At 41.7% G+C, this 25,745-nt stretch overlaps 1 protein-coding gene across 3 annotated transcripts in view; it reads left to right on the top strand.

The window, feature by feature from the left end:
* Positions 1 to 25,745, top strand: part of PDE5A (phosphodiesterase 5A) — a 148,346-nt gene that overhangs the window by 39,372 nt on the left and 83,229 nt on the right. For all 3 annotated transcript variants that reach the window (XM_061419286.1, XM_061419288.1, XM_061419287.1), the window contains exon 4: positions 24,879 to 24,950. In XM_061419286.1, the coding sequence (XP_061275270.1) occupies positions 24,879 to 24,950 (72 nt within the window). The remainder of the gene's footprint in view (positions 1 to 24,878; positions 24,951 to 25,745) is intronic.

Here is a 25,745-nt window from a genome sequence, read left to right on the forward strand (position 1 = left end):
GTGTGTAAGTAGTATGTTCCTTTTTTATTGCTGAGTGGTTATTCCATGGTGTGGATGTGCCACGGTTTGATTATCTCTTCATCCGTTGGTAGACTTTTGAGTTGTTTTTGTCTGTTAGGAGAAGCCACGCAGTTGATGTTTGCATACTGGTCTTTTTGTGGACATATTTTTGCCTGTCTTGGGTAAATATATACGAGGGGTATTTCCAGGTCGTGTGTTGGGTGTTGAATTCTATAAGAAATTTCCAAAGTCCTTTCCAAAGTGACTGTGCCGTACGCTTTTTTAACCGCTGATGTGTATGAGAGTTCTAGTTGCTTCACATCCCTAGGCAACACATGTCGGTGTCAACTTTTAAAAGTTTTAGCGCTTAAATTTGGTTATGTGAATAAATAACCTCGCTCACAGTCACGGGCCATCTGCTCGCTTACAGACCTGAGTAAAGTGAGTTCAGCCGCAGGTCCCCAGACTGTGACTTTCCAGAGCTCCCCCTAAGATTTCTGCTGCATTGTTCAGCATTCTCAGCATTGCCTGCCTCCAGGCCTCTTCTTCCTCCCCTGCTGTCTCTGTTTGACCCTGCGATGATTTGATGAGAAGACTGAGCTCTTCACTGGTTTTCACAAAAGCGTATTCACACAGAACATTTCATGAGATAAAGAATTTTCAGTGACTTCACTGGCGTCTTACTAACTTTACTGATGGGAAGGTTTCCAAACACAGCTTTTTAAACATCTTGCTGACCCTCCCCATTCTTTGTCCTCTCCTCCCACGCTCACACTGCTGGGTTTGAAATTATTTCCTGTGAGAATTATTTCTTCAGAAAAAAAGGAATGAAGAGAAACAGAAAAATAGTCATACTCTCAGCTTGGTTGTGGTATAAAAAGTCATTTAGCTGACCAAGAACACTAAGAAGATGAACTGTATGGACTCCAAAATTATCTTTAGATTTATAGATACATAAACAAACTGGGAGTAATGTTTGCTGTTGTGTACATGCAATAGAAAAGTGCTCTTTCTCCCACCAAGCTTTTTAAATCACAATGGGAGAGCCCCAGTAGGGCTTTGGGGAGTAGTTGTTAACGCTTGCTCTGAGCTCGAGTCCCATCTTCAACACTTACTTGATGAGAAACCAGGATGGAATTGGTTAATCCCTTGGCTCTTCAGTTTCCTCAGCTGCTGAATGAGGGTTGTAAAAGGACGTACCTCACAGGGTTGTTGTAAAGATTAAATGTGTTTGTTCATGCAAAGGGCTTGACATAGTTCCTGGCACACGGGAAGCGATCCATAAATGTCAACTGTCATTTGTTTAAAGGAGACATGGAACTTTCATGAGAAAAAAAGGATGGAGAGGTCATCAGTCACATAATAAGCAGCCAGCTGGGATCAAATGATGGCCAGCACAGTCCTTGACTGGTCTGTTCACCCTCTAACAAACCTTAAGCTTCAAAGAAAGATACTTTTCATTGTTTTTGCTCATAAATGAGGCAAAGTAAATTTGGTTTCTTCTCTTTGTGTTAGTGCAGTTGTATCATGTAAGTGGACACTGACTCCAACCAATTACCAAGGAACCGCAGATGAAATGTGATTATTGATTGTTTAGTAAATGCCTTGGCACCTTTTAGTGACCCCAGTTTCTTAAGGTACCAGCTCTGGAGAGCTGATTGAAAGGAGCAGTTGAATACTGAATACTAGGGTCTGAACTACAACATAGTCCAGAATATTCAGGAAGGTTTTTAAGATTCAGTAAAATATGTAATCACTTCATCTGCCTCTCTTCTTGTGAAATCTTCCAACTAATTAAACATTTTCAGGAGTTCTTTGCATTAGTGTTACAATTGTAAGTGTGATAGTGCAATGCCTTTTTGAAACTCAAGATCATAGATATTCCTAAAACTTCTGTGATATAATTTTTTTTAAGTCATAGAGGATAAATGTTTACAACCTTCCCTTCTCTGTATACTCCCTTCTAAGACAGTGGGGTTAATGGGCAAAGGGTGGTGGTGGTAGGGAGCGGACTGGAAATGCTAAAAGAAGCTAAAGTAATTTATTTGGGAAAGGTCACAGAACTATTGGCTAGAGGAAATGAATGAGGACAAAAAGTAAAGGGGTCAAGGGAGAGAAAAGAGCCAGTCTAGGCTGTATAATAAAATGGTTTGAGGAACAACGTGGGTAGGACTTGGGAAATAACTCCTTATCCTGTGGAAACTGTTTGGAGGACTTGATGCATGTTAATTCTTTTAAATCTTTGTCACAACCAGAGGAGGTGGTCATTAATTTATTCCCACTTACAGAAGATGAAACTGAGATACGGGACATTTAGGGTACTTGGCCAAAGTCACATAACTAAAACTTGGCGAATCTGAAATTGAAACCTAGGCAAGAGGGTTATTTAAAATTCCATTGTGGACGATGACTGCGCTCTCTTTCTTCCGCCTCATTGTTTTCTTGAGCTGCTGCAGTAAATGTTTAGATTACTTTTGATTTGGGGGTAGGAAGTTCCCTGATGTGATATGTGACCACGTAGAAGCCAGGCTTGAAGGTGGAGACAAGGAGAACTGGCTATATTCTGGTGGCTCTTCAAAGTTGTGTTCAAACCACTCTGCCGACAGACCTTTTTAAATTGGAAAAAAGAAGAAGAAAGGGAGCAGGTGGGGGTGGGGAGGAAGAGGGGTCAGAGTCTGCCCTTTATAATGTATTTGGAGTGATACATCCAGTAAACATGAAGAAATGTTTTCCAGGGATGTGAGCTGCAGGAGCATGGTTCATGTGAATCTGGGCGCGTGTGCTGTGTGACGTGCACAGGAAGCATCATGAAAACATTTATAGCAAGTGTGTAAATTTGTAGAGCTGCGGTTAAATTTCTTTTAGGCTTAACACTGGATTTTTCAGGCCTGGGCACTTGGATCCATTTTTTTAATTTTTGTCATAGGCATTAGTTGTTACTATAACTAGATGGTTCTTTTATGTTTAGTAAAGAAGCGTAGGGAAACTCAGGAGGAGGAAATGGCAACCCACTGCAGTATTCTTGCCTGGTGAGTCCTGTGGACAGGGGAGCCTGGTGGGCTGCCGTCTGTGGGGTCGCACAGAGTTGGGCATGACTGAAGCGACTTAGCAGCAGCAGCAGCAGGGAAACTAAGCCTTTTCTCTGTAGCTCAGCTGATCTATTCCTGAAACACTACCCTCTCTTGAAGTATTGCTTATTATGGCATGTGGACATGAGCGCTTTGTTTTCCAATGGCTGCATCAATGAGGTAGAAGCCAGGACATTGTGAAATAATGCAAGTTCTTGAAAATGTTCCTGTTGATCTGAGGTGGAGATTATATCCAATAATGTCAGGTTAGGCTGACACCTGTTTTCTCTTGGTTGAATGTCGACTCCGGTTATTAAGCAGAAATCTAATTTGGAATCAGAGCTTTTATTCTCCTCTGTTTTTATCATCTTGAGTTTATCTTATCGTACTTGATGACATAATTCTTCAGTGCAAATGTAACAGCCATAAAGAAATATTTATGATAAGGTTGTTTTTTTTTTTTTTGGCAGTGTGATAAAGGAGCATTTTTAGCTCTCTATCTAACTGTTTATATCTTCTTTTAAAAGAAACCTGAAAAACTTCAAAACATATCAGCTAATTTTATGATATAAATATTTTGATGAGTCAGAGAGATTTGTTGCATGCCAAAAATCATAAAGTAAAGCATTAACGGAATCAAGTTTATAAATCTTAAGTGCAGTATACAAAAGTAAATGTTTTCCAAAACTAGGCTACATGACTTTATCTGCTCATTTAAAAATTTTTTCAGTTCAGTTCAGTTGCTTAGTCGTGTCCGACTCTTTGCAACCCCATGGACTGCAGCACACCAGGCCTCCCTGTGCATCACCAACTCCCAGAGTTTACTCAAACTCATGTCCGTTGAGTCGGTGATACCATCTAACCATCTCATCTTCTGTCGTCCCCTTGTACTCCCGCCTTCAATCTTTCCCAGCATCAGGCTCTTTTCAAATGAGTCCGCTCTTTGCATCAGGTGGCCAAAGTATTGAAGTTTCAACTTCAACATCAGTCCTTCCAATGACTATTCAGGACTGATTTCCTTGAGGATGGACTGGTTGGATCTCCTTGCAGGCCAAGGGACTCTGAAGAGTCTTCTCCAACACCACAGTTGAAAAGCATCAATTCTTCGGTGCTCAGCTTTCTTTATAGTCCAACTCTCACATCCGTACATGACTACTGGAAAAACCATAGTTTTGACTAGATGGACCTTTGTTGGTAAAGTAATGTCTCTGCTTTTTAATATGCTGTCTAGGTTGGTCATAACTTTCCTTCCAGGAAGTAATCGTCTTTTAATTTCATGGCTGCAGTCACCATCTGCAGTGATTTTGGAGCCCAAAAAACAAAGTTTGCCACTGTTTCCCCATCTGTTTGCCATAAAGTAATGGGGCCGGTCATCCCCTCTTAAATGATCTTATCTTAAAAGTAATTGTTGAATCACTGTAATATGTAAAGCACTGGTCTAGGCAATGAGGTTTTTTTTTTGTTTTTTTTTTTTAATGAAGCAAGGAAGATACTTAAAAAAATTTTTTTTTCAGTTTCATTGAGAAGATTTTGTATCAGAAATTAAACATCAGTACAAGGTAACAGGACAATGTTAAATACGTTTGGTATTCAGTGCATAAATTTGAAAGTCTGGATTTTTGAGAGCCGGAGAAATCACAGAGGAAGGATGAAAGCTGTGGTTTCATACAGCAGATCCCTGCTGTGTTTATCCCACAGCCTTGAGAGAGGAAGCTGGGAGATGGTGGAGGCAGGCGAAATACTTGCGTATGACATCCTGCTTGCACTACTGGAAAACTGAGCTTTTCTTAAACTGGACATGTAAGCTTGGAAAAATAAATGTTAGAGCCTTATACATAATCCTACAATTCCAAATCAGCCTAGATGAAAACATAGCTACACAAATAAGGAGAGTTTAATTGTAGACGGGCAGTGGATGTAGATCTATTTTAGTCCTGAAGAATTGGCTAGTTATATATATTTTTTTAATTTATAAAATGCCCATTGCATTTATTCCCCTGTGATATTTTCTCATAGCTTTGTTTTAGAAACAAAACAAAAATACTCTGAAAAGTTTCCGATGGTTCCAGACTTGATATCTTGATGTTGATGGTCTTTTCCTTTTTCCACATTGCCCTTTAAATAATAAACAAGTGTATTTTACAAAAAAGATGGTAACGATTTTCCTCAGGAAAAAACATTTCTTAAGAGTATCAGAGGAACAATATAGTACTAATAGGTTAGATTCCTGAGGCCACACTGCTGATCCTGGAGAAGAGTGAATAAACCCTTGAGACTGAATATTACGTTAATGGTAGGCTACAAATTTTATTGTGGATGCTCAGAAAATTGGTTCAGAGTGAATGCTGTGTTTTCTTCAATATGAGGTTTATCTTCATTGTACTTTTAGAATAATCATTCTCGAACTTCATTTTAAGTTTGATAGAGCATTTATAAGTTTAATTTTGAGATGTTTTATATAGATCCTGAAGTATGACTAGTAGAGATCTGGAACCAGTTGCAGATATGCATAATTTCTTTGTATAACATCTGACCCAGAGCCACATAATTACACCTTGGGATGGATTTTTATTATTAAATAATTTTCATGCATTATTAATTTTTATGCATTCTTAAAGAGTTTAGATAGTTGTCAGTGACATGGCTGCTATCAGTAGATATATATATGAACATCTGTATCCATCTAAAAGCTAAGATGACATAGGTAAAATGCTTTATAAACTATGTATTTTATATTCCTTCTTATTAAATCCACATTGAAAAGTTCCTGCTTATTTCTCTTCTACCGCAGAGTGGAAATTAATATTCTATGCAGAGTTCAAATTAAAGTGTAAGAGATGATATTTAAAATTTTTTGAATCATAATCATCTTTGTGTGTTTTTTTTTTTTTGGCATCACTTGGTGAAGTAAAGTGAAAATGGTCTGGATTTAGAATTCCAGATCCATTTGATTATTACTAATTAGTTGGTGATCATGAGGGTGACATTAATGATCTCTAAGCTTAGTGATTTTGAACAGCAGCCTCTGTTATCTCAGTTTCCGTGGTTCAGGAATGCCCGAGCGGCCTAGCCAGCTGGGTGGCTCCGGCCCGGGCTCCCTGCCCGTGCTGCACTCAGGATGCTGTGGGGACACCTGCCTCGTGTGTGAGCGTGCGCTTCCCAGAGGGCTCGCTTGCCCTGGCAGCAGACCCTCCCATATCACGCTGTGTCCTCAGCATGTGGCAAAGAGCGAGCATGGAGCAATCAGCCACGCCTTGGATGATCAAGGCCCCAGAGCTGCTCACTTTTGCCTCATAGTAACTATTCACTGGAAGCCAGGCGTCAGGGACTTCCCTGGGGTCCCGGGGCTAAGGCTCCACACCTCCAGTGCAGAAGGTCTGGGTTCAATCCTTGGTCAAGGAACTAGATCCCACATGCCGCAACTAAGAGTTTGTCTGCTGCAACTAGAGCTCGCCTGTTCTGCAGCTAAGACCTGATGTAGCCAAATAAATAAATATAAAAAAGGGAAAGAAGCCAGGCATCAAATCCAGACTCAGGAGGAGGGCAATGAGGTGCCACCTCTTGAAGAGAGGAATGTCAAAGGGTGAGTGGACATACTGTGAAACCACCAAATGTACCAAGTGTATTTTGAGGCTTCAGTATCTTTCCTTAAAACTGGCCAGATGATAAACGAGGAACTCTACTTTTTAATTAAAACAGTATCCTAGGGACTTCCCTGGTGGTCCAGAAGTTAAGAATCCACCTTGGAATGCAGGGGATGCAGGTTCAATCCCTGGCCAGGGAACAAGATCCCACCTGCTGTGGAGCAACTAAGACTGTGCACCACAGCTGCTGAGCCGTGCTCCACAACGAGAGAGTCCTGTGCCACAACAGAAGTTCTCACCTGAGAACAACTAAGACCCCATTCAGCAAATAAATAAATGAAAATATTAAAAAAATAAAATAATATCTTAAACAACAAGGACCTACTATGTAGCACAGGAAACTTATTCAGTATCTTCTAATAATCTATAATAGAAAAGAATCTGAAAAAGAATATATTTGTATATAGGTAAAGAGGTTTGCTGTGCTCCTGAAACATAAGTCACCTATCAGATCAGATCAGATCAGATCAGTCGCTCAGTCCTGTCTGACTCTTTGCGACCCCATGAATCACAGCAGGCCAGGCCTCCCTGTCCATCACCAACTCCCGGAGTTCACTGAGACTCACGTCCATCGAGTCAGTGATGCCATCCAGCCATCTCATCCTCTGTCGTCCCCTTCTCCTCCTGCCCCCAATCCCTCCCAGCATCAGACTCTTTTCCAATGAGGCAACTCTTAGCATGAGGTGGCCAAAGTACTGGAGTTTCAGCTTTAGCATCATTCCTTCCAAAGAAATCCCAGGGCTGATCTCCTTCAGAATGGACTGGTTGGATCTCCTTGCAGTCCAAGGAACTCTCAAGAGTCTTCTCCAACACCACAGTTCAAAAGCATCAATTCTTCGGCGCTCAGCCTTCTTCACAGTCCAACTCTCACATCCATACATGACCAATGGAAAAACCATAGCCTTGACTAGACAGACCTTTATTGGCAAAGTAATGTCTCTGCTTTTGAATATGCTATCTAGGTTGGTCATAACCTTCCTTACAAGGAGTAAGGGTCTTTTAATTTCATGGCTACAGTCACCATCTGTAGTGATTTTGGAGCCCCCAAAAATAAAGTCTGACACTATGTCCACTGTTTCCCCATCTATTTCCCATGAAGTGATGGGACCGGATGCCATGATCTTCGTTTTCTGAATGTTGAGCTTTAAGCCAACTTTTTCACTCTCCACTTTCACTTTCATCAAGAGGCTTTTGAGTTCCTCTTCACTTTCTGCCATAAGGGTGGTATCATCTGCATATCTGAGGTTATTGATATTTCTCCTGGCAGTCTTGATTCCAGCTTGTGTTTCTTCCAGTCCAGCGTTTCTCATGATGTACTCTGCATATAAGTTAAATAAACAGGGTGACAATATACAGCCTTGATGAACTCCTTTTCCTATTTGGAATCAGTCTGTTGTTCCATGTCCAGTTCTAACTGTTGCTTCCTGACCTGCATACAAATTTCTCAAGAGGCAGATCAGGTGGTCTGGTATTCCCATCTCTTTCAGAATTTTCCACAGTTTATTGTGATCCACACAGTCAAAGGCTTTGGCATAGTCAATAAAGGAGAAATAGATGTTTTTCTGGAACTCTCTTGCTTTTTCTATGATCCAGCGGATGTTGGCAATTTGATCTCTGGTTCCTCTGCCTTTTCTAAAACCAGCTTGAACATCTGGAAGTTCACGGTTCACATATTGCTGAAGCCTGGCTTGGAGAATTTTGAGCATTACTTTACTAGCGTGTGAGATGAGTGCAATTGTGCGGTAGTTTGAGCATTCTTTGTCATTGCCTTTCTTTGGGATTGGAATGAAAACTGACCTTTTCCAGTCCTGTGGCCACTGCTGAGTTTTCCAAATTGCTGGCATATTGAGTGCAGCTCTTTCACAGCATCATCTTTCAGGATTTGGAATAGTTCAACTGGAATTCCATCACCTCCACTAGCTTTGTTTGTAGTGATGCTTTCTAAGGCCCACTTGACTTCACATTCCAGGATGTCTGGCTCTAGGTCAGTGATCGCACCATCGTGATTATCTGGGTCGTGAAGATCTTTTTTGTACAGTTCTTCTGTGTATTCTTGTCATCTCTTCTTAATATCTTCTGCTTCTGTTAGGTCCGTACCATTTCTGTCCTTTATCGAGCTCATCTTTGCATGAAATGTTCCTCTGGTATCTCTGATTTTCTTGAAGAGATCCCTAGTCTTTCCCATTCTGTTGTTTTCCTCTATTTCTTTGCATTGATCACTGAGTAAGGCTTTCTTATCTCTTCTTGCTATTCTTTGGAACTCTGCATTCAGATGTTTATATCTTTCCTTTTTTTCTTTGCTTTTCGCTTCTCTTCTTTTCTCAGCTATTTGTAAGGCCTCCCCAGACAGCCATTTTGCTTTTTTGCATTTCTTTTCTATGGGAATGGTCTTGATCCCTGTCTCCTGTACAATGGCACGAACCTCATTCCATAGTTCATCAGGCACTCTATCTATCAGATCTAGGCCCTTAAATCTATTTCTCACTTCCACTGTATAATCATAAGGGATTTGATTTAGATCATACCTCAATGGTCTAGTGGTTTTTCCTACTTTCTTCAATTTAAGTCTGAATTTGGCAATAAGGAGTTCATGGTCTGAGCCACAGTCAGCTCCTGGTCTTGTTTTTGCTGACTGTATAGAGCTTCTCCATCTTTGGCTGCAAAGAATATGATCAGTCTGATTTCGGTGTTGACCATCTGGTGATGTCCATGTATAGAGTCTTCTCTTGTGTTGTTGGAAGAGGGTGTTTGTTATGACCAGTGCATTTTCTTGGCAAAACTCTATTAGTCTTTGCCCTGCTTCATTCTGTATTCCAAGGCCAAATTTGCCTGTTACTCCAGGTGTTTCTTGACTTTCTACTTTTGCATTCCAGTCCCCTATAGTGAAAAGGACATCTTTTTTGGGTGTTAGTTCTAAAAGGTCTTGTAGGTCTTCATAGAACCATTCAACTTCAGCTTCTTCAGTGTTACTGGTTGGGGCATAGACCTGGATTACTGTGATATTGCATGGTTTGCCTTGGAAACGAACAGAGATCATTCTGTCGTTTTTGAGATTGCATCCAAGTACTCCATTTCGGACTCTTGTTGACCATGATGGCTACTCCATTTCTTCTGAGGGATTCCTGCCCGCAGTAGTAGATATAATGGTCATCTGAGTTAAATTCACCCATTCCAGTCCATTTCAGTTTGCTGAGTCCTAGAATGTTGACATTCACTCTTGCCATCTCTTGTTTGACCACTTCCAACAGTAAAAAAAAAAAAAAAAAAATCTTAAAAATTATTGTTTTTCAGCCTTTCATGTACTAAAAAAATAATATCTACCAGAGGCAACACAGATAAGAGTTTTAAAAAATTTGGCAAGTTGGTATATGTGCTCTTCCAGACTGGCTTGAGTCAAAGAGGAAGTACAATCAGAAGAGGAAGTATGCACGCATGCTAACTCACTTCAGTCATGTCTGACTCTTTGCAACGCCATGGGCCATAGCGGGCCAGGCTCCTCTGTCCATGGAATTCTCCAGGCGAGAATACTGGAGTGGGTTGCAATTCCCTTCTCCATAGAAGAGGAAGACTGAGGAGACAAGAGGAAGATGCCTGCTGTTTGAGCTATGGCAAATGATTACTGTTTGCGTGTAGCTTAAGTACTTGGCTTCTTAATACCCATGGGAAAATACCCACTGGTGTGTCTTTATGATCTGTTATCTCTCTGCACCATATTTTCTGCCTCCCTCATGGATCACAACTGGAAGCAATGTGTCCAGTACTTCAGCCCAGTGTTTGCTTGAGTATAAACTGGGGATGAGGCCATACAGGCAGGCCGAGGCAAAGTCACAGAGTCCTTAAATTGCCATGCAAACGAGGTGCTGGGTTTTATTTTATTTTTTAAGCCAGGAAGCATTTGCTATCATTTAAAGATCTGTGTGGCCACAGCATTAAGGATGAACAGTTTCCTTTGTTTATACTGTAACCCAGAGCCACATAATTTGACACTTGATAGATTTTGATTTCCATATTTGTTCATACGCAGAGAAGGTTCTGTCTGGAAGCAGGGCAGTTGGTAAGGAGGAGTTTACATAATCCAGACTAGGAGTGGACTTGTTACACCTCTGTTTATGGGGGTGAGGGATTGATTTGATGGAGGGTTGAGTGGAAGGAAGAATGTAGAATACTTTCTAGGTTTTCTAGGTAGATGTAATGAGGGAGAATTGTGATATTTCCTAAAATAGAACATGCAAAAGAGAGAATTGGTTTGTGGGGATGAAAACAGTTGGCTCTTTCGGGGGCAGTGGGTGGATATGTTGTCTTACTGTCTGTTATTTTCTCCTCTCTCCTCAGATCTCAGTGCTGTGTCCCCATCCCCACTTTGAGCTGGTGGTCTTGCTTACTATTTCAGTGAAAAACAAAGCAATTAGAGGCGTCCTTCCACACAGCGCTTCCCCATCTCTTTTCCCCCTCCTGTATCTGACTTTATACCCTCTAGATTCCTGCCTCCCCCCTCCCTTTTTTTTCTTTCTTCTTTAAGTAAAAATAAAATTAAGAAAGCTGTGGTACATATACACAATGCAGTATTACTCAGCCATTAAAAAGAATACATTTGAATCAGTTCTAATGAGATGGATGAAACTGGAACCTATTATACAGAGTGAAGTAAGCCAGAAAGAAAAACACCAATACAGTATACTAATGCATATATATGGAATTTAGAAAGATGGTAACAATAACCCTGTGTACGAGACAGCAAAAGAGACACTGATGTATAGATCAGTCTTATGGACTCTATGGGAGAGGGAGAGGGTGAGGAGATTTGGGAGAATAGCATTGAAACATGTATAATATCATGTATGAAACGAGTCGCCAGTCCAGGTTCGATGCACGGTACTGGATGCTTGGGGCTGGTGCACTGGGACGACCCAGAGGGAGGGTAGGGGAGGGAGGAGGGAAGAGGGTTCAGGATGGGGAACATGGGTATACCTGTGGCGGATTCATTTTGATATTTGGCAAAACTAATACAATATTGTAAAGTTTAAAAATAAAATCAAATTAAAAAATAAAAAAATTTAAAAAAAAGAATGAAATAAAAAAAATTGTTTAGGGTTTGGGGGGGTTGCTTTTTTTTTTTTTTAATTAAAAATTTTTTTGGCCAAGTAGCATGTGGGATTGTAGTTCCTCAACCAAAGACAGGACCCCACCCCTTGCATTGGAAGCTCAGAGTCCAACCACTGGACCATCAGGGAAGTCCCCTCTGATTCCCCTTTGACTTTAACCGTTCATGAAGTAGCAAAGGTCAGCCTGGCACTTGAGCTCTCCCATCCATCTCATCTGCTCAAAGACAGCCCAGCAGCTCCTCCCTCTGTGTCCAGAATCACCAAAAGTCACGTTCTCCACCAAATTGGTTTGTCAGCATCAGTTCAGTTCAGTCATTCAGTCCTGTCTGACTCTCTGACCCCATGGACTAGCACGCCAGGCCTCCCTGTCTATCACCAAATCCCGGAGCTTACTCAGACTCATGTCCATCGAGTTGGTGATGTCATCCAACCATCTCATCCTCTGTCATCCCCTTCTCTCCCACCTTCAGTCTTTCCCAGCATCAGGGTCTTTTCCAGTGAGCCTGTTCTTTGCATCAGGTGGCCCAAGTATTGGAGTTTCAGCTTCAGCATCAGTCCTTCCAATGAATATTCAGGACTGATTTCCTTGAGGATGGACTGGTTGGATCTCCTTGCAGTCCAAGGGTCTCTCCAACACCACAGTTCAAAAGCATCAATTCTTCAGTGCTCAGCTTTCTTTATAGTCCAACTCTCACATCTATACATGACCACTGGAAAAACCATAGCTTTGACTAGACGGACCTTTGTTGATAAAGTATTGTCTCTGCTTTTTAATATGCTGTCCACGTTGGTCATAACTTTTCTTCCAAGGAGCAAGTGTCTTATAATTTCATGGCTGCCGTCACCATCTGCAGTGATTTTGTAGGCCCCTAAAATAAAGTCTGTCACTGTTGCCATTGTTTTCCCATGTATTTGCCATGAAGTGATGGGACCAGATGCCGTGATATTAGTTTCCTGAATGTTGAGTTTTAAGCCAACTTTTTCACTCTCCTCTTTCACTTTCATCTTCGCTTTCTGCCATAAGGGTGGTGTCATCTGCATATCTGCTGCTGTTGCTAAATCACTTCAGTTGTGTCCGACTCTGTGTGACCCCATAGACAGCAGCCCACCAGGCTCCCCTGTCCCTGGGATTCTCCAGGCAAGAACACTGGAGTGGGTTGCCATTTCCTTCTCCGCATATCTGAGGTTATTGATATTTCTCCCAGCAGTCTTGATTCCAGCTTGTGCTTCATCCAGCCCAGCATTTCTCATGATGTTCTCTGCATATAAGTTAGATTAGCAGAGTGACAATACACAGCCTTGATGTACTCCTTTTCATACAAACATGCTATTATTCCTCCCATCTTAAAAACAAAAGCAAATGCTCATTGGACTGCACATCTCCTTGCAGAGACCACCATTTCCCTGATGACCACAAGAGCTAAACTCTTGGAAAGAGCTGTCCCTGTTTGCTGTTTCCATTCCTCCCTCTCACTGGAGCATAATCCACTGCAGCCTTCAGCCTCACACTCTATGGAAACCACTCTGCAGGGCCGTAAGACATCCATGGGGCAAGAGCTAGTGATGAGAACTAGCAGTTCTTGCCTTACCTTGTAACATGTCTAAAACATCACCCCTGATCTTCCTTCCCTCTCTACCTGCTCTGTACCCAACTCCATCACAGTTAACTTGTCTGTCGTCCCAGCCATTCAAGCTAAATTCCTTACAAGCTGAAATCAGGTGAAATTCATCCCCCCCGCCCCCCAGGATATATCCAGCTCATCAGGAAAACCCTCGATGTTCCCTTCAGCTGGTGCTCTCCACCTGCACTCCTGCCTCCCTGGCGCATCGGCACAGAGCACCTGAATTATAGCAGCCTTTCCCACCCCAACTGATGTCCCTACTTCCAGCCTTGGACTTCCTGCAATCTAGTCTCAAAATGCACTTTATAAAACTTGTTAGATCTCATCTCTCCCCTGCTTTAAACCTTGCAATGGATTTCCCCTTCTGTCTCTAAGAAAGGTCCCTTATGATCCGGCCCCCGAAGCCCCTCTGATCTCACCTATTATCTCTCCCTGCCAGTCCTCTCTGGCACAGCTGTTTTCTCAGCGAGTCAGGTAAGCTCTATCCCCAGGCCCTCTGCACTAGCTGTTTGCTTGGTTGAAGTCCCTTCACCTAGTTCTCCCCGTGGCTCACTGCCTCATCTCCATCAGGCTTTTTTGGTTTGTTTTAAAATATTCATTTATTTATTTTCGCTGTGTCGGGCCTTAGCCGCATCAGGCGGGGTCTTTTGTTGGATCCCGCAGGCTCAGTAGCGGCGGCACATGGGCCTAGTTGCCCCATGGCATATAGGGTCTTAGTTCCCCAACCCGAACCGAACCCACATGCCCTGCTTGGGAGGCAACCCCCGGAGCACCGCGGAAGTCCCTCCTCCAGGTTTTTACTCAGATGACGTCTCGGTATGAAGTTCTTCCGCCGTCCGTATTGACTGCTGCTCCGCTGTGCTATGCTCAGCCGAGTCCGACTCTTTGCCACCCCATGGACTGTAGTCAGCCAGGCTCCTCTGTCCATGGGATTTCCTAGGCAAGAATACTGGAGTGACTTGCCATTTTCTTCTCCAGGGGATTTTCCCAATCCAGGGATTGAACCAGCATCTCCTGCATTGACAGGCAGATTCTTTACCTCCTGAGCTGCCTGGAAAGCCCCTCTGTATTGACTATCAACCTATTTCCATCCTTGCTAGTCACCATTAGGCATGCTATGTATCAGCTTACTGGTTTCTTTGTTTCGCCTCCCTGGACTGTAGACTCCATGAGAGCCAGGTGAGACAAGAATGCTTACCAAGGAGATGAGAGGGTGACATTTAAACTGCACACCTGGTATGCAGTAACCTAGTTTACCTGAAATCTACTTAAAAAAAATGTATCTTTGCCATTTCAGAGCCTAGAAACTGAAACAGACAAATAAAAGGGGTCTCAAGTAGAAATTTAATCAAGCTACGTGGTTAATAGCAGTAGTACTTGGATCTTCCTGCCAACCTTTAGAGATCAGAAATAACTGTTTTGTGTTGACATCATCATCCCCATCTCAGATGAAGAATTAAGGACTGGGTCAAGTTAAGGAAATGTCCCAGTATTTCATATCTGCAAAGTAGGAGGGCTGGAATTCAGACCCAGGTCATCTTATTCTAAGGCTGCATTCTTCTCACCATGAAATAGTTACAAGGTAACTAACAACCAACTCTTGTACTATTTTAGTTTTGAAAAATGCAAAACTATGGACTGGAATAATAGAATGATAAAATCCAGAGTTGCCAACAGTGATTCCCAGTTAATTACTCGGTGTATTATGTGCACAGCTGTGTGGAGGAGGGCATGCCTCTGTGCTGGTAACGCCTACTGCTCTGAGTTCTGCTGGTGAGACAGGTGTCTGTCTGCATCTGAGCTTTCCTGTAGGTTATCTTTTAAGGCTCACCTTCCATCTTGGAGGAAAAAACACTTAGAGATAAAATACTATAAATTATATTCTCTATGTGAAGGATTTGTTAAAGGTAAAAAAAAATTATAAACACACACAGATTTCCCCCCTGGATCTCTTCAGTTAAATGTTGTGAATATCTAGCTTCTATGATGTGAATATCTAACTGGCTGTGATGCAGTTCGATGGGCTAGTAGAAACAAGAACACTGATCTGAACACTTAGTTCAGCTCCCATTAAGAAGGTGTTCTCTCAATCCTGTGATACCAGGTTTAATTTGTAAATGAGGTTCAGCCTGTTCAGTGTCCTGATGCATGAAACTCTCCTTTTGCCAGTTTGCTGTGTTACTTGTCTTCTGTGTGTATTGGGTACACATTATGGGCACACAGCTTTACCCTGTAATTATCAGAGAGCTTTACTAGAACAGCATCCAGCCAGACTGTGAGCACGGACCTGTTGTAAGTGTAGGCAGTGCCGGAACAGACTCCATCCTGGTTTGATGGAATCCAAATCCAGCAGCACTGTCCGGGTGAAGCCTGTGCTTTTGCAGGCCAGCACCTGGCAGAACGCAGGACCTCTCCCTGAAAATAAATCTTAGCTGTTCAATAGATCCCAGGCTCTGAAGTCATTTTCGGCAATGACATGTGTAAAGGTGGGCTTAAACAGTGATATGATTATTCTGATACAAAGTGCAAGTGCAATTTATACAATATATACTGAGTACACAAATTTTTTATTGTTATTTTGGACTTGCTCCCAATTAGCCAAGCGAGATAGAGTTCAACGGAGAGAGTTACAACTGTAGTAAAAAATAACTCAGTCTTGAGGGCCGGCTTAAGGTCAGTGATTGCTGAAGAACCTCTCTTCACCCCTCTGTGCTTAAGGTGACTCGTCTGTGAAGCTTCAGTGGGAGGTGCAAATAGTGAGAGGCTTGACGGGGGTCGTAGTGAGACAGGGAGTGTGACAGTGCCCACTGCAGAGCTTGTCACCTCACGGAGGCTCAGACAGTGTCCGCGTCCTCCCTGTGCAGTGATCAAGGGCAGACAAATGGAGGAATGGAAAGTTCAATAAAAACAGTAAGGGCTGAGCCTTCCCTGCCATGGGGACAGCAGGCTCTTCTGCTGTGTAACCTTTGTGTCTCTACAGTTTGTAAAGGGCAGAGGAGACAGTTCGCTCACAGCTGCTGTGTGCTGCTCTGTCTCAGACCTGAATCTCTGTATCCCTGGGGTAGAGAGGTCTAATAAGAAGGCGGCAGGTGCCTGTGGTTCTAGGTTTCAGACCTTCACCTCATCACTTAAAAACTGGTGTAGCAGAGTTTGGCTTTTGGCAGGGAAGAGGATTTTTTTTTTTTTTTTTTTGGCACAAAGGGATAAGAATAAATACTTGGATCAAGAATTATGCCCAGCATCCCCTTGTCTGGAAGGAATCCAATCTCAGGTTGGCACCACTCCCACTGGATGTTCCCAGGGCAGGACAGCTACTGACCCCCAAAGGTGGATGTGTTCCGGCGCCATCTGGGAGCCTCTGCTCTGCTGCCAGCACGGAGCACACGGTCAGGACCTCAGCGCGTCCCTCTGTGACCAGGGCAGCTGGGAGCTCAGCACGTGGACCGCCACCTTACAACATCATAAGCAATCACCAGCTTACTTTTAAATACTTTTTGAAACTAAGGTAAAGTTTACATACAGTGAAATATGTAAGCCTTTGTGTATTATACAATTTGATGAGGTTTGACAAATGTTTGTACATCTGTGTAAGTAATACCCCAGTCAAGATAGTGAACACTTTAATCACCCTTGTCAATGCCCAAGAGCCATGGGCTACCCAGTTCTGACTTTTATCACCATAGGTTTATTTTTCTTTTTCTTGAATAATCTGCTTATTTTTGAAATTGCTTATTATCTAGTTCCCCCGAAACATAGGACTTTTATGTTATGTAAGTCGTTCTTGGCAATAAAAACGTGTCACAAATAAAAATAATTTATAATAAGGAGTCTAAGAAAACAGAACTTTAAGCAGCCACTTTGGATTTGATTTTGTCTCATTTTAAAACTGTTTCATTCCCTTTGAGGAAAGCATGCATTAACAAGATAAGCATATGTATTGGATCTGAAAACAGTCCTGGATATACTGGGAAACTGTTGGTCTTCAGGATTCCTCTCATTTGAATCCTAGTACTTAGGAACCTGAATTTTATATTCTGGTTTCACTCTCCCCTGCAGAGTGGAAAGATCACAGACTTAGGGGTTATACCTGGAGAAGCACTGGGGTCTCCACATTCTCGCACTACCTGGGTTAACTTCTCTGAAAATCAGCTGCTCTTGTGATGAAATAGGAGTAATCATATCGACCCAAAAGTGTTGTGACAAAGATTAGAAGGATTAACAGAGAAAGTACCTGTTACATTGCAGACCCTTCCTTCTCCTTTTTTTAAATAGCAAACTTTTTGCCATTATAAATTTCCTTTTTTTTTTTTTTTTACCAGGAATGGGTTTATTAACTATATTAGAGCCACTGGCCATTGATAATGTATTTCTGATGCCAGTTATCTTCAGGGCACTGCTGTTTATATCTTGCAACTTCCTAAAAGTTTCTCTTCACCCCGACTGCCTCTTCTTGGCCAGCCAGGCTGCAAGAGTAAAAGCATCCACTCCTGTAACCTTTCTTGTCTTGTTTCCTAACCTGCGAAGATCCGTAAACATACTCTTGAAAGAAATAGGTATAGCAGGACTTGTGCATAACAGTTGGATAAAATGGATCACAAGCAAGTAAAGTCAGTCTTACCAGTCATTTAAAGAAATAAGAAACTTTGATTCTCAAAAAGCCAGACAATTTAAAACAACAATGAAAAGGTCAAAATTAGCAAAGATACACATTGGCAACACAGAAAAAGAAAACTAACATAGCCAATAATAATTTAAAAGTGCTCATTCTCTGTAGTAATCAGGGAAATACAAATTAAAGCAATAATGAGATACATTTTTACCAACAGATTGACAAAGATTAAAAAGCCAATCATACTAGGTGCTGGTTAGGATGTGAGGCTAACAGAACTTTTCTGCACTGATGATAAAGGTAAAAATTCTATAATCCTTTAAAGATTTCATCAAAGAAACTCTCACGTGTGTGTGTGTGCATACTGTCTCACTTAGTCGTGTCTGACTCTCTGCAACCCCATGGACTGTAGCCCGCCAGGCTCCTCTGCCCATAGGACTCTCCAGGCAAGAATACTGGAGTGGGTTGCCATGCCCTCCTCCAGGGGATCTTCCCAACCCAGATATCAAACCCAGGTCTCTTGTGTCTCCTGCATTGGCAGGTGGGTTCTTTACCATTAGTACCACCTGGAAGCCCCAAAGCTCTCACATGTGTACAAAGAGTCCTATAAAGATATGTTCATTGTGGATTGTTTGTAATAGCAAAAAAATGCAACTATCCCAGACATTTGGCATGAAATACAATGAGACTGGGAAGAGAAAAGTCCAATTTGATATTTTCATAATTTAACTTAAAAAGAGGAAACATTACCAACTATTGAGTAGTTCTATATCAATGGCTATCAAAGTATATTTTGTCCCTAAACCAGTAGCATTTGGCATCACCTGAGAACTTTTAGTAAACTTAGTAAAACAGATTCTCAGGCATCAACCTAGATCTCTGACTCCGACACTCTGGAGGTGGGACCCACCAAGCAGTTTTAACAAGCCTCACTTTCCTACTGTTTTAGATGACAAGGGGTGGATGTTTACTGTCTCATTCTCTGTGATTTTCTATATTTTTAAAATTAAAACAATCTCAGACTTTTCTTTCATGCTTTTCCAAAGTCCTTTTTTTAACTCCATAGCTAAAGACTTACCGAGTGTGTATATTTCTTGCTGCCACATAAGTTTCATGTATGAGGACAAAACTCTTAATATCAAGGGAAAAAGAGAGGAAAAAATGGTCAAATGTTATTCAGATGTGAAGTGTCCAGTAAGTGCGTGTGTGGTAAGTCACTTCAGTCGTGTCCGCCTCTTTGTGACCTTATGGACTGTAGCCCACCAGGCTTCTGTGTCCCTGGGACTCTCCAGGCACAAATACTAGAGCGGGTTGCCATGCCCTTCTCCAGGGGGTCTTCCCAACCCAGGGATCGAACCCATGTCTCTTACATCTCCTGTATTGGCAAGCAGGTTCTTTACCACTAGCACCAAAACTTCAGTAAGTACGTCACCCTAAAAAACTTGATTTCTTTGACCCTTCTTCCCTTATCATCAACAGCAATTATCTATGAGGCATTGAGAACAATGTCAAGTATTGATGCTTCCATAGGCATAAGATATAAATCATGTCCTTAGGAAACAATTGTGTTGCAAATTTAGGATGTAAGTAGAAGGAATGAGGTTAAAAATGAGAATGCCTCATCACCAGATTATGGCACACTTAACTGCCACACAGACTCTCAAAGGACTTTGAAGGCAAGCTTTTGGGAGACAGCCTCAGTTGAGAAAGTGGAAGAAAATTTTTCAAGGGATGATGTGCGCCAAGGTCATTGTGGTATTCTGTGTCAAAGACCCTTGTAAGTGATTTTAGTTGATGTGGAGTGTATGGAATCAGAATCTTCCATTTTTTTTTGTCCTATAGATGGATGGATGGAACCATTGAGATTATTTTTGTGTGCAAAATAGTGTTCCAAGAAGAACACTATAAGTTTGGCGTAAGTGTCAAGGGTGGACTGAAGGTAAGAAAACAGCAGCAGTGAGATGTCAGGGCTTTCAAAGAAAGTGAGGATTTAAATGGTGAAGCACAAGATATGATATGGGGTGAGGAAGAGTGCAGAGGAACAGGAGCATGTGAGATTAATGCTAACGGAATGTATTAGTTTCTTACTGCTGCCGTGAAAAAACTACTGGGATTTCAATGCTTAAAACGACACAAATGTATTATCTTAGAGTTTTGGAGGTCAGAGTCTGAAATAGTTCTCAGCAGGCTGGCACAAAGTGTCAGCAGGGCTGTGTTTCTCTGTGGAGTCTCTAGAGAAGAAATCTATCCTCTTACCTTTTCTGCTTCAGTGGGCTGCCTGCAGCACTTGGCTTGTGGCCCCTTCCTCATCTTCAGAACCTGCAGCTGCACCTTAAAATCTCTGACTCTGACTTGCCTGCCTCAAACTTTCGGTCATAAGGATTCTTGTGATTACATTGTATGTGCTTAGTTGCTCAGTCGTGTCTGACTCTTTGTGACCCCATGGACTGTAGCCCGCCAGGCTCCTCTGTCCATGGGATTTCTCAGGCAAAAATACTGGAGTGCATCGCCATTTCCTTCTCCAGGGGATTTTTCCCAACCCAGGGATGGAACCTGAGTCTCCTGCATTGGCAGGTGGTTTCTTTACCACTGAGCCATTGGGAAAGCCCTCTGATTACATTAGGAACACCCAGATTATTCAGGATAGTCTCCAGATATGTAACTTAGTCATATCTGCCAAATCGCTTTTGTCATTTGAGGTCACATAGTCGTAGGTTCCAGGGAGTAGGATGGGACATCCTTGTAGGTCTTTATCTTGCCTACCGCATGGAACAAAGCCATCATTTGCTGATTGCCTAGGATTTGGAAAAGAGGTGAAAAAGCCTGGAGTGGTCAGGTCAACCTGTCTGTTTCATTTTGTCAGTATAAGAGGTGTGGGCAAGAGCACGGGAGTAGGATTCCCTTCCAAGTGTAACAGCCTGACCAGAACGCCAGCTCCGTGAAGACCAGATCTGTATCTGTCTTGTTCACTACTGTGCCCTCTTCATTGTCTACAGCACTGACTGGGACATTCATGGTGCTTATTAATTATCTGTTGAATGAAATATTTGTTGCTGAATGAATGACTGAGTTGGGAAAGCTTGAGGAAGAGCACTAGGGAGAACTCTCCACTGTCTTCTGTCTGCATCAAGTTCCTGTTTTCTTGGTGAAGTTAGGTTTTCAGCTCAGGTTGTAGATGGTCTGGAATCACGTCATAATGATAGAGACATTCTGCTGGTGGGAGAGAGAGACAGCTAGGATTGTAGAGCCTTTTCCTTCTCTCTCTGGCTTTTAGCCTCCATGCCGAGCATCCCCTGGAACGAGGAGCAGGGAGAAGCGTAGAAACTAATGTATGGCCTCAGTGAAGGTTGGGGCAGCTGCTGATGGAGGAAGAAGTTGTTCGCTATGGCGACAATCGCTTGTCCCTGCAGCGACCAGCTGTCACATTCCTCATTGTCACCCAGCCAGAGTCAAGTCTTGCCCTTTGCATTCCTAAAAGAACACTTGACCCTGTGAGGACATGATATGCATTTATGCTCTGAAAAGTGCCAGTGAAATAGAAAACCGAGAAGCTTCTTGATGCTTTAAAAAATAGCATAAAGCATTGGTGTTTGAGGGCCCTGCAGGTAGGTAGCCAGCGGGTAAGCAGAAGCGATTGGGTTTCTGATATAGAAACTAACATGTTTAGGGGCTTTGCCTCTCAGATATGAGGTCTGACAAATACTTTGAATAAAAGCTGTCCTTGTAAACTGACATTAAAAACCTTGTCTTGAAGAAAATTAACTAATTTGTTGAAAGGAGCAAAAGATGGTAGAAAAAAGAAAGACTTTTTATTAACACGAGGAGGACATGGGGTACACACTTGGCTGGGCTCCATGAAATTTGGAGAATCAAAGTCTTCTGGTCTTTTACTGTCTTACGTCACCTTGGACAGTGTACCTTTTCTCGGATTTTTATCTGTTGTCTTTATCAGTGCTGTTTTAAAAATGTCATCCATCTAGGTATTGAGGCACATGTGAGTATTGTATTTTCCCAGTCTAACAGTCTCTTGAAAGAACTTGCCTGTTTTTTTGAAAGAATATATTAATTATATTTAATTTATCATCCCTTAAATTAACCTCTCTATCTAAATCTATAAAATTATTAGTAAGAGAAATAACTGGTTACCACAAAGGATGGAAAATTCATCATTGGAAGTCCTTATTCCATAAAGTTGCCTAATGATTAATATCTTGTTGTAATGCTAAGGAAACAAAATTAAATATAGGAAAGAGCTGGTATTCATGGTGTACATGGTAGGTTTTAAAGCCTGTGAACAAGATTTCTGGTCAGTTTGCCAGACAGAACAAATGCAGAACACCACCCCACCCCATCCCTATTCTGCAAACAAGTGGAGGATGAAATTTCACCAAAAGCAATTTTTAAAATGACAGATGATCTCAAGAAAGGGAAAACACAGGTATCGGAAAGAAGGAGGGGAACTCAGGGTAAGCAACGTGAGTGACCAAAGTCCAGATGGCGTATAGAGGCATGAGACTCGGGGTGGTAAGAAGAATGTCTATGGGTAACAGAGAGCGGCGGGAGGGGATGAGTCCCCTCTGCAGGCACGGTGCGGGGAGGGAAGGGACTAAGCTCCCAGGGGAAGCCGAGGCCTATGAAGGTTCCATCCATGGAACCAGGCCAAGAGAACCCCACTTGTGGCCAGAAGCAGTAGCAGGGAAACTTGCCTCTGACTGCAGTTGGAAGAGAAAGGAGAGACCCCAGTGGCTGGTGAGAGCCGGGCTTGTGCCCCGCAGGGTATAGAGCTCAGATTCACACCCTGAGTGCAGCGCCAGGTCAGGAGCAAGTTGTGTGCCCGACACTTCATTCTTCAGGGGACGGGGGATGGACTTATGCTCAAAAGTGTGTTCCAAAAGATGAAGGACAACTGGTACTAGTATTTAAAGGAAAAAGGAGGAGGAGGAGATACAGGCAGGTTTGGAAAAAAAAATCAAATAGAAGTTCTCAAAATGGAAGATAGTTATTGAACTACCTGAACACTGTTGTGTTGGTTGAAAATTGTCTTGCTTATTAGTACATTGTCTCATTAGTTATGGTTCCAGATACAAATAGCACATGGATACATTTTTTTTTTACTGTACAATTATCTGAGGAGGTTTGCATAACAGTCTCTTTATCTGTTTTAATCTCATTTTCTTTAAAGTGGAGATTTACATCTTTTATCAAATGATTTATTAAAGACAAAAACTCACATGTCATCATTTGTGAGAAACTCTCTCTTTTATGCATATTTGGTCACCCTTCTGGGCTCTTAGCAATCTGTGGTTATAAAAGTAATCCTGTCATTCTTTGTGCTGTTAAGTGTATGTTTATATATCACCCATTCTTGAGCTCGTCCAGCCAGCCTTTCTTCCAGTCTTTAATCGCTCCTTGGTACACAGTAGGCCCCACAATATTTTGAGTAAAAGAACGAAGACTTAAAGTCATCCAGTTCCACTGGCAGCACTGTATATTAGACCCCAGGCCTTAAAGAGGCTCCCATCAATTGTATTTCAGTGAATGTGTCTGGCTGCAATCCTGATGTTCTGACCTTAGACAGAAGCTTTTGTAAGCATTTAGTCATTGAGATTGGAGCCTTGAGAAATCTGTTGGCCAAGAACTAACGAGTGTAAAATAGGTACAGGATAATTGAATGATTCTGCTTTTTAAAAGTCAACATCCTTGTACGCTGTCATGGGGTGGGGAAGAAATGTGTTGAGAAGAGCAGAAAACGGCGTCAGACAAGAATGTGTTTCCCCTTCCTTCCTCTGCTGTGTTAGAGAGGAATTTTGTTTCCATTTCTTAAAGCTAAGGGACTAGGATGAGCTAAGAAAAAAGGATGAACTGTCCACGCAAAACTAAGGACTTTATTCCTCAAATATAATCGTTTAGAGGATAATAGCTTTTTCCACTAATTAAATTGCAGAAGGAAGGAAAGAGTGGAACTTTTAGTATTAAAGAGGAAGCAAAAGGAAGTTGAAAGTCTTTATAAAACTGAGTTAATAATGGAAACTAAGTTGGAACTAAATGAGTAAGTAAAATATACTTTAAGCAGGAAGATGAGAAGGTTCTTAGGATTCTTGGTAAGTGTTTTGTGGAAATGCAAAGCACATTTCCAGAGTTTAGCTCAGTCTTCTTAAGATGTAGTTTATCTTTCAAACACCTTCTGATTTGAAATCATGCTCAGTCTGTTAATTTCTTATTTGATTTTTCAATAAAACTTCTTTCCCCCGAAATAAGTCTGTTGATGGTAAGATAATTTTCAAGGTCAGAAATTTCCAAAGAAGTTAGACAATGTTCCTACATTAGGAATTATTTTTACCCTAATTGGTTCTCCTGTATGTTAAATTCTGTGACTGAGCCATTGGTCCTGTTTCATTTGCAATAAAATAACATTTAGCCCATTTGAAATATTATAGTTAAAACCAATATAAAATGTTCATTTTGTCATATATTTTATTGAAAGGTAATATAAATTGTGTTTATTTTTTTATTAAAAAGCCATGAAAATTATTCACAATAAAAGTGATTGCCAATAAATTTCTTTTCACAGAGCAGCATGAAATTCCAAAATAAAATATAGTTTGGGACTCAAGAAATTAGAAACATTTGAACTCTTATGAGGAAAAAAAAATTACAAAATGCTAGGGAACTAGTTTAAATGCTGAGGGATTTAACTTTGTAGCTATTGTTTTAATTTTATAGCTTATTGTTATTTTAAAGCACATGTAGAAATTCTTCTGTAAACACACTTTGGTGAATTTATACCAATAATTTCTGTCAATGAAATTGTCAATGTTCTCTTCTTAAACCAGGTTGTTGGTGTAGCCCAGGCCATCAACAAGAAATCAGGAAATGGTGGGACATTCACTGAAAAAGACGAAAAGGTACCAAAACTTGTGCCTGGTATGATCTCAATTTAGGAAGATGTTTTCTCTTTAGAGTGTATAGACCTTTGGAATAAGTGATTGTCAAAACTGTTGATCACAAAAGCAGTATGGTTTGAAAGGATCTGAAATGTTCAGAGGGGTCTCTTTCCTCTGGCTAAATCAGTACTGACCTTGGTCCTCAGTCAACAGAACCCCCGCCCCAGCCCACAGAACCCCCGCCCCCAGCCCGACCCCTGCTCACCACGCCCCCAAGCCTGCCTCGCCACGCCCCCAAGCCTGCCTCAAGGCTGTGTGCATGCTGGGGCTATCTAGAGAGTGACATGATATTTTAACTCTCCCATTTACTTTTCATCACTGCTATAAACAAATTCAACATTAAGTTAAAAAACAAAACCCTAAAGCACTGCTCCAAGTTCAGCACTCCAGGTCTGCTAAAAATTGGAATTGCTTCCTGGTGAAGCAAATTTCAGAACATTTTATAAGCTTTGCACACAGACGATGGGGCGCCAAGGTGTGAATTCAGGCTGGATGATGTGAATTTAGCTTCAGAAAGAGCGGCAGTCAGCATTATTTTATTACGTTTCTCGTCCAACTCTGGAGGGATAGTTTCCTTGCACCACATCGATGTGTTTTCCGTTTTAAGGACGGAAGCCCTTAAACCTGTTTATAACTTCATTCTGTCTGTAGGTTTTATTATTTCTCTTCCTGGATATGTAATTATATGTATATCATGGCACCCACTGAATTCTTCCTCTTTAAGCCCATTGCTATTTCTGTCCCTCCACTGAAAAT

Source organism: Bos javanicus, chromosome 6 (genome assembly GCF_032452875.1).
Source record: "Bos javanicus breed banteng chromosome 6, ARS-OSU_banteng_1.0, whole genome shotgun sequence".
NCBI classification, from domain to species: domain Eukaryota; kingdom Metazoa; phylum Chordata; class Mammalia; order Artiodactyla; family Bovidae; genus Bos; species Bos javanicus.